General features: G+C 68.8%; 1 protein-coding gene across 1 annotated transcript; it reads right to left on the reverse strand.

Moving 5' to 3' along the window:
* Positions 1–569: 569 nt before the first annotated feature.
* LOC309685734 (ADP-ribosylhydrolase ARH1-like) lies at positions 570–9,355 on the reverse strand. Its single transcript, XM_082501462.1, has 5 exons — positions 9,260–9,355; positions 9,074–9,179; positions 7,517–7,596; positions 7,235–7,418; positions 570–2,026 (listed from the first exon to the last, which is right to left on the reverse strand). Exons 1-5 carry the CDS (start codon positions 9,303–9,305, stop codon positions 1,654–1,656), a joined length of 789 nt encoding a protein of 262 aa, XP_082357588.1. The 5' UTR covers positions 9,306–9,355; the 3' UTR covers positions 570–1,653.
* Positions 9,356–9,888: the final 533 nt, after the last annotated feature.

Raw genomic sequence — 9,888 nt, forward strand, 5'->3', positions numbered from 1 at the left:
ATCAACCATGAGGCCCATCACCCTTGGGGTGGTTAACCCTGGTGACCATCACCCCTGGGGTGGTTGAAGCCCATCAACCATGAGGTCCATCACCCTTGGGGTGGTTAACCCTGGTCACCATCACCCCTGGGGTGGTTGAAGCCCATCAACCATGAGGTCCATCACCCTTGGGGTGGTTAACCCTGGAGACCCATCACCTTTGGGTTCCCACCACTTTCCGCCTCCCTGGGGGTGGCCCTCGGGGCTGTGGTGCCCCCTAAGGTGACCATAGGCAGCAAGATGAGAAGAAGGACGTCCCCCATCCTGGGTGGCACTCAGAGGGGTGCGGCCGTAGGGTGGGGTGCTCCTTCCTCTCCACCCATGAGCCCCCCCCCCCCCCTTTGAACCCTGGGTCCAAGTCCAGTACAAGAGAGACGGAGTGACTGGGAGAGAGTCCAGTGAAGGGTCCCAGCGATGCTCCATGACTGGGAGTTCCGTGGAGGGGCCGTGGAGAAGATTTGACTGTAGGGGCTCCCACTCGGGTGGGACCCGGCGGGTGGCAGCGACGGGACACAAACCGGGACACAGAGTGATGGGGGGGGACACACTTTTTTACTGGGGGGGTGGCTGAGGTCCCACGGGGAGGTTCTGGGGGTCTCCAACTCAGGAGGGATAAAAGGCCACCGGGAGGTGGTTCTGGTGGTCAACCTGAGCTTTACCTTCTCCTTGAAGGGTCCTCCTTCCCCCCAGGGCCCCCCAGGGGGTGGGGTTCCCTGCAGCCCCCCCAGGGACCCTCCTGACCTGCCCCAGGACCCCACGAAGGCCCCAGATGAGCCCTGGGGACCCCCCTGAACCCCTCAGCACCCCATGGAAGATCCTGCTGACCCTCAAGGACCTTCCTGACCTGCCCCAGGACCCCACAAAGACCCCAGATGAGCCCCGGGGACCCCCCTGAACCCCTCAGCACCCCATGGAAGATCCTGCTGACCCTCAAGGACCCTCCTGACCTGCCCCAGGACCCCACAAAGACCCCAGATGAGCCCCGGGACCCTCCCGAACCCCTCAGCACCCCATGGAAAATCCTGCTGACCCTCAAGGACCTTCCTGACCTGCCCCAGGACCCCACGAAGGCCCCAGATGAGCCCTGGGGACCCCCCTGAACCCCTCAGCACCCCATGGAAGATCCTGCTGACCCTCAAGGACCTTCCTGACCTGCCCCAGGACCCCACAAAGACCCCAGATGAGCCCCGGGGACCCCCCTGAACCCCTCAGCACCCCATGGAAGATCCTGCTGACCCTCAAGGACCCTCCTGACCTGCCCCAGGACCCCACAAAGACCCCAGATGAGCCCCGGGACCCTCCCGAACCCCTCAGCACCCCATGGAAAATCCTGCTGACCCTCAAGGACCTTCCTGACCTGCCCCAGGACCCCACGAAGGCCCCAGATGAGCCCCGGGGACCCCCCTGAACCCCTCAGCACCCCATGGAAGATCCTGCTGACCCTCAAGGACCCTCCCGAACCCCCCCGAGCTCCATGAAGGTCCCCGCTGACCCACCGCCCCCACCCCCCCGAGACCCTCTCAAGCCCCTCCAGGACCTCCCGGAGGTCTCTCCCGCACCCTGAGGACCCACGGGGACTTTCCCGCCAGGTGACACTGGGGACCCCGGGAGGGCTCAGCGCCTCCCCCAGGCCAGTGCGTGGAGGCGGTGGGCAGCGCGGCGCAGCCGCTCGCGGTACTCCAAGCGGTAGTGCAGCCCCGGGGGGACGAGCGCCAGCCCCCCCCGCAGCCCCCAGCACCCAGCGGCGATGGTGCCCGTGGAATCGTTGTCCCCTCCGTGCAGCACCCCCCTGGCGCACAGGTCCCCCCAGCACCCGCCGGCTGCCAGAAGGGCCTCCAGGGCCACCATGGGGGCGTCATGGCCGCTGCGCCCTGCCCAACCTCCCAGCGCCCAGCCCAGGTACTCGGCGTCCCGCTCCGCCGGTGACGGGAGGGGTGGCACCTTCACTGGGCCACCACCCTCCAGGAGCCCCCGGGATTCCAGGTACCTGCAAGGACACGGGGGACGCTGAGGGGGGTGGGAACACCGGGGACACCGGGGTCAGTGGGGCTATCGGGGTCAGCGGGGACAATGGGGTCAGCAGGGACAACGGGGTCACTGAGGACACGGGGACACCGGGGTCACTGGGACTATTGGGGTCAGCGGGGACACCGGGGACACGGGGACACTGGGGTCACTGGGGCTATTGGGGTCAGTGGGGACACCGGGGACACGGGGACACTGGGGTCACTGGGGCTATTGGGGTCACTGGGGCTATTGGGGTCAGCAGGGACAACGGAGTCACTGAGGACACGGGGACACCGGGGTCACTGGGGCTATCGGGGTCAGTGGGGACACTGGGGACACGGGGTCACTGGGGCTATCGGGGTCAGCGGGGACAATGGGGTCAGCAGGGACAACGGGGTCACTGAGGACACGGGGACACTGGTGCTATTGGGGTCAGTGGGGACACCGGGGACACGGGGACACCGGGGGCACTGGGGCTATCGGGGTCAGTGGGGACAATGGGGTCAGCAGGGACAGTGGTGTCACTGGGGCTATCGGGGTCAGCGGGGACACCGGGGACACGGGGACACCGGGGTCACTGTGGCTATTGGGGTCAGCGGGGACAATGGGGTCAGCAGGGACAACGGAGTCACTGAGGACACGGGGACACCGGGGTCACTGGGGCTATCAGGGTCAGTGGGGACACCGGGGACACGGGGACACCGGGGTCACTGGGGCTATCGGGGTCAGTGGGGACACTGGGGACACGGGGTCACTGGGGCTATCGGGGTCAGCGGGGACAATGGGGTCAGCAGGGACAACGGGGTCACTGAGGACACGGGGACACTGGTGCTATTGGGGTCAGTGGGGACACCGGGGACACGGGGACACCGGGGGCACTGGGGCTATCGGGGTCAGTGGGGACAATGGGGTCAGCAGGGACAGTGGTGTCACTGGGGCTATCGGGGTCAGCGGGGACACCGGGGACACGGGGACACCGGGGTCACTGTGGCTATTGGGGTCAGCGGGGACAATGGGGTCAGCAGGGACAACGGAGTCACTGAGGACACGGGGACACCGGGGTCACTGGGGCTATCAGGGTCAGTGGGGACACCGGGGACACGGGGACACCGGGGTCACTGGGGCTATCGGGGTCAGTGGGGACACCGGGGACACGGGGACACCGGGGTCACTGGGGCTATCGGGGTCAGTGGGGACAATGGGGACACGGGGACACCGGGGTCACTGGGGCTATCGGGGTCAGTGGGGACAATGGGGACACGGGGACACCGGGGTCACTGGGGCTATCGGGGTCAGTGGGGACAATGGGGACACGGGGACACTGGGGTCACTGGGGCTATTGGGGTCAGCGGGGACACTGGGGTCACCGGTGTCACTGGGGCTATCGGGGTCAGCGGGGACAATGGGGTCAGCAGGGACAACGGGGTCACTGAGGACACGGGGACACTGGGGCTATTGGGGTCAGCGGGGACACGGGGACAGTGGTGTCACTGGGGCATTGGGGTCAGCGGGGACAATGGGGTCACGGGGGCACTGGGGTCACTGGGGTATCGGGGTCAGCGGGGACAATGGGGTCAGCAGGGACACTGGGGTCACTGGGGCTATTGGGGTCAGTGGGGACACCGGGGACACGGGGACAGTGGTGTCACTGGGGCTATCGGGGTCAGCGGGGACACGGGGACACTGGGGTCACTGGGGCTATTGGGGTCAGTGGGGACACTGGGGTCACTGGGGTATCGGGGTCAGCGGGGACACTGGGGACACGGGGACACCGGGGTCACTGGGGCTATCGGGGTCAGCGGGGACACTGGGGACACGGGGACACCGGGGTCACTGGGGTATCGGGGTCAGCGGGGACACTGGGGACACGGGGACAGTGGTGTCACTGGGGCTATCGGGGTCAGCGGGGACACGGGGACACTGGGGTCACTGGGGCTATTGGGGTCAGTGGGGACACTGGGGTCACTGGGGTATCGGGGTCAGCGGGGACACTGGGGACACGGGGACACCGGGGTCACTGGGGCTATCGGGGTCAGCGGGGTCACTGAGGACACGGGGACACCGGGGTCACTGGGGCTATCGGGGTCAGCGGGGACACTGGGGACACGGGGACACCGGGGTCACTGGGGTATCGGGGTCAGCGGGGACACTGGGGACACGGAGACACCGGGGTCACTGGGGCTATTGGGGTCAGCGGGGACAATGGGGTCAGCAGGGACAACAGGGTCACTGAGGACATGGGGACACTGGGGCTATTGGGGTCAGTGGGGACACCGGGGACACGGGGACAATGGGGTCAGCAGGGACAACGGGGTCACTGGGGCTATTGGGGTCAGTGGGGACACCGGGGACACGGGGACAGTGGTGTCACTGGGGCTATCGGGGTCAGCGGGGACACGGGGACACTGGGGTCACTGGGGCTATTGGGGTCAGTGGGGACACTGGGGTCACTGGGGTATCGGGGTCAGCGGGGACACTGGGGACACGGGGACACCGGGGTCACTGGGGCTATCGGGGTCAGCGGGGTCACTGAGGACACGGGGACACCGGGGTCACTGGGGCTATCGGGGTCAGCGGGGACACTGGGGACACGGGGACACCGGGGTCACTGGGGTATCGGGGTCAGCGGGGACACTGGGGACACGGGGACAGTGGTGTCACTGGGGCTATCGGGGTCAGCGGGGACACGGGGACACTGGGGTCACTGGGGCTATTGGGGTCAGTGGGGACACTGGGGTCACTGGGGTATCGGGGTCAGCGGGGACACTGGGGACACGGGGACACCGGGGTCACTGGGGCTATCGGGGTCAGCGGGGTCACTGAGGACACGGGGACACCGGGGTCACTGGGGCTATCGGGGTCAGCGGGGACACTGGGGACACGGGGACACCGGGGTCACTGGGGTATCGGGGTCAGCGGGGACACTGGGGACACGGAGACACCGGGGTCACTGGGGCTATTGGGGTCAGCGGGGACAATGGGGTCAGCAGGGACAACAGGGTCACTGAGGACATGGGGACACTGGGGCTATTGGGGTCAGTGGGGACACCGGGGACACGGGGACAATGGGGTCAGCAGGGACAACGGGGTCACTGAGGACACGGGGACACTGGGGCTATTGGGGTCAGCGGGGACACGGGGACAGTGGTGTCACTGGGGCATTGGGGTCAGCGGGGACACTGGGGACACTGGGGTCACTGGGGCTATTGGGGTCAGTGGGGACACTGGGGTCACTGGGGTATCGGGGTCAGCGGGGACACTGGGGACACGGGGACACCGGGGTCACTGGGGCTATCGGGGTCAGCGGGGACACTGGGGACACGGGGACACCGGGGTCACTGGGGCTATCGGGGTCAGCGGGGACACTGGGGACATGGGGACACTGGGGTCACTGGGGCTATCGGGGTCAGCGGGGACACTGGGGACATGGGGACACTGGGGTCACTGGGGCTATCGGGGTCAGCGGGGACACTGGGGACATGGGGACACTGGGGTCACTGGGGCTATTGGGGTCAGCGGGGACACTGGGGACACGGGGACACCGGGGTCACTGGGGCTATTGGGGTCAGCGGGGACACTGGGGACATGGGGACACTGGGGTCACTGGGGCTATCGGTGTCAGTGGGGACACCGGGGACACGGGGACAGTGGTGTCACTGGGGCTATCGGGGTCAGCGGGGACACGGGGACACCGGGGTCACTGGGGCTATTGGGGTCAGCGGGGACACTGGGGTCAGCAGGGACAACAGGGTCACTGAGGACATGGGGACACTGGGGCTATTGGGGTCAGTGGGGACACCGGGGACACGGGGACAATGGGGTCAGCAGGGACAACGGGGTCACTGAGGACACGGGGACACTGGGGCTATTGGGGTCAGCGGGGACACGGGGACAGTGGTGTCACTGGGGCATTGGGGTCAGCGGGGACACTGGGGACACGGGGACACCGGGGTCACTGGTGCTATTGGGGTCAGTGGGGACACCGGGGTCACTGGGGCTATCGGGGTCAGCGGGGACAATGGGGTCAGCAGGGACACTGGGGTCACTGGGGCTATTGGGGTCAGTGGGGACACCGGGGACACGGGGACAGTGGTGTCACTGGGGCTATCGGGGTCAGCGGGGACACGGGGACACTGGGGTCACTGGGGCTATTGGGGTCAGTGGGGACACTGGGGTCACTGGGGTATCGGGGTCAGCGGGGACACTGGGGACACGGGGACACCGGGGTCACTGGGGCTATCGGGGTCAGCGGGGACACTGGGGACATGGGGACACTGGGGTCACTGGGGCTATCGGGGTCAGCGGGGACACTGGGGACATGGGGACACTGGGGTCACTGGGGCTATCGGGGTCAGCGGGGACACTGGGGACATGGGGACACTGGGGTCACTGGGGCTATTGGGGTCAGCGGGGACACTGGGGACACGGGGACACCGGGGTCACTGGGGCTATTGGGGTCAGCGGGGACACTGGGGACATGGGGACACTGGGGTCACTGGGGCTATCGGTGTCAGTGGGGACACCGGGGACATGGGGACACCGGGGTCACTGGGGCTATCCGGGTCACTGAGGACATGGGGACACTGGGGTCACTGGGGCTATCGGGGTCAGTGGGGTCAGCGGGGACACGGGGACACCGGGGGACACGGTGACACTGGAGTGGCCGGGGACATTGGTGACACCAGTGAGAGTGGGGTCTCCGGCAACCGCTGTGACAGCGGGTACCTGTGGGGACACTGGGGCCTCTTGGGGTACCCGGGGGCACCATGGCGGGGGGTGCAGTGGGGCCACCGGGGAGAGACACGGGGGTGTCAGAGGGGGGGATGGGGACGGGGGGGTGTCAGAGGGGGGGGATGGGGACACAGGGGGGGACAGGGGGGTGTCGGGGGGGGGATGGGGACGGGGGGGAGTGGGGACACAGGGGGGGACATGGGGGTGTCAGAGGGGGGGGATGGGGACATGGGGGTGTCGGGGGGGGGGGGATGGGGACATCGAGGCACTGGGGCGGAGCAGCCACACCAGTGCGGTTCACCATCAGTACTGGGAGAACACCTCTGCCACCCCCCCCCGCCCCCCAAACTCCCCCTGAGGCCCTCCCAGTAGCCTCACCGACCCCTCCCAGTGCTTCCAGTGACCGTGTCCCCCCCCAACTCCCCTCTCCCCAAAAACCCCCCCGCTACCCCCTCACCGCTGCCAGGCCCCCCCGAAGAAGGGCCAGGCGCCAGCGTTGTCCCCCACGGCCACCCCCGCGCCCTCCACGTAGTCCCACGCCAGGGGCAGGACCCGCAGCAGCTCAGCCCCCCAGCGCTCGGGGGGCTCCCCCCGAGCCCCCAGAGCCCCAAAAAGGGCCACCGCCAACGCCCCGAGGTAACCTGTGGGGACAGGAGGTTGAGGGAGGGGTTCCAGCGTCCCCTCCTCTGCTGTGTCCCCCCCTGTGTGTCCCCCCCACCCCCCCAACCCGACCACCCACCGGTGGGGTGGTGGTGGGTCATGCGCCCACTCTCGATGCTCACGCGGATGAGCGTCGGCAGCTCCCGGGAGTGGGGGTACCTGCGAGGGAAGTGGGGTCCCCCCCGTGTCCGTCCCCCCCCTCCCCGGCCCTCTGTCCCCAACCCCGTCCCTCTGTCCCCAACCCCGTCCCTCTGTCCCCAACCCTCTCCCCGTTCCCACCCCACCGCCCTTCTCCCCACTGGGGCCATTCCCCCCGGCCCGGGGCACGGTCATGGCCCCATCCCCCACCCCTGACACCCCCATGTCCCCCCCTGTGGCCCCCACACCCCCCTGTCCCCATCCCCCACCCCTGACACCCCCATGGCCCCCCCTGTGGCCCCCACACCCCCCTGTCCCCATCCCCCACCTCTGACACCCCCATGTCTGTCCCCATACCCCCATCCCCCCCCCAACACCTCCCCGTCCCCCCCGTGCCCCCACCCCCTATATCCCCATCCCCCCCCGACACCCCCATATCCCCCCCTGTGCCCCCACCCCCCCACATCCCCATCCCCCCCCCGACACCCCCATGTCCCCCCCTATGCCCCCACCCCCCACATCCCCATCCCCCACCCCTGACACCCCCATGTCCCCCCCCACATCCCCATCCCCCCCCGACACCCCCCTGTCCCCCCCTGTGCCCCCACCCCCCACATCCCCATCCCCCCCCCGACACCCCCATGTCTGTCCCCACATCCCCATCCCCCCCCGACACCCCCATGTCCCCCCAGTGCCCCCCCATCCCCATCCCCCCCGACACCCCTCTGTCCCCCCCTGTGCCCCCCCCCCCCACATCCCCATCCCCCCATGTCCCCCCACCCCCCATATCCCCATCCCCCCCCCGACACCCCCCTCTCCCCCCCTGTGCCCCCCCCCACACCCCCATTCCCCTTGTCCCCCCCTGTACCCCCACCCCCCACATCCTCATCCCCCCCGACACCCCCCCATCCCCCCATGTGCCCCCCCATCCCCCACCCCCCCGACACCCCCATGCCCCCCCCCTGTGTCCCCACCCCCCACATCCCCATCCCCCCCCATGTCCCCCCCCGTACCCCCACCCCCCACATCCCCATCCCCCACCTGACACCCCCATGTCCCCCCCTGTGCCCCCCCCCACACCCCCATCCCCCCCTGTGCCCCCACCCCCCACATCCCCATCCCCCCCATGCCCCCCCCTGTGTCCCCACCCCCCACATCCCCATCCCCCCCCATGTCCCCCCCCGTACCCCCACCCCCCACATCCCCATCCCCCACCTGACACCCCCATGTCCCCCCCTGTGCCCCCCCCACACCCCCATCCCCCCCTGTGCCCCCACCCCCCACATCCCCATCCCCCCCATGTCCCCCCCATGTGCCCCCACCCCCCACACCCCCCCATCCCCCTCCCCGACACCCCCATGTCTGTCGCCACATCCCCCCACACCCCCATGCCCCCCCCCCATCCCACCAGCTCTGATACCCCTCCCCACGTGTCTGTGCCCCCCCCCCCGCTGTCCCCCCCCCCCGGCTCCCCCCATCCCCCGCTCCCCGCCCCCACCTGAGGCCTATGGCCAGGCTGCGCATGGCGGCCCCGCAGCCCGTGCCCGTGGGGTTGAAGGGGATGCGGTAGCCATGGGGCTCCCCGGGCCGCAGCTGAGAGGTGCCTGGAGGGGTCGGGGACATGAGTCTGACCCCCCCTGACCCCCCCCCGACTCCCCCCGCCACGTCCTCGGCCGCCGCTCACCCAGGATGCTGGTGGGCCCCGGTTTGCGGCCTTCCATGTCGGCCATGGCGGCCACGTAGCGGTGAGCCAATTCCTGCAGGAGGGGTTCCCCCTCCAGGCCTGGGGGAGGGGGGGAGGGGGTCAGTGAGGACCCCCCCCCAACCGCCTCAAACTGGAGGGGGAGGAGAGACCCCCCCCCCCCCGAAAATGAAGGGGAAAAGGGGGACCCTCCCCTCGTACCATCCCCAAATTGGGGGGGGGGGAAGGGAACATCACCCCATAGACGACCTCAAACCAGAGGGGGAGGAGAGACCCCCCCAAAAAATGAAGAAGAGGGGGACCCTCCCCTTGTACCATCCCCAAATTGGGGGGGGGAAGGGAACATCACCCCATAGACAACCTCAAACCGGAGGGGAGGAGAGACCCCCAAAAAAAATGAAGGGGAAAAGGGGGACCCTCCCTCGTACCATCCCAAATTGGGGGGGGGAAGGGAACACCACCCCATAGACAACCTCAAACCGGAGGGGGAGGAGAGACCCCCCCCAAAAAATGAAGAAGAGGAGGACCTTCCCCTTGTACCATCCCCAAACTGGGGGGGTTGAACATCACCCCATAGACGACCTCAAACTGGGAGGGGAGGGGAGAGACCC

The sequence above is a fragment of the Vanellus vanellus genome, assembly GCF_965231255.1.
Source record: "Vanellus vanellus genome assembly, contig: HAP1_SCAFFOLD_2046, whole genome shotgun sequence".
In the NCBI taxonomy this organism is placed as follows: domain Eukaryota; kingdom Metazoa; phylum Chordata; class Aves; order Charadriiformes; family Charadriidae; genus Vanellus; species Vanellus vanellus.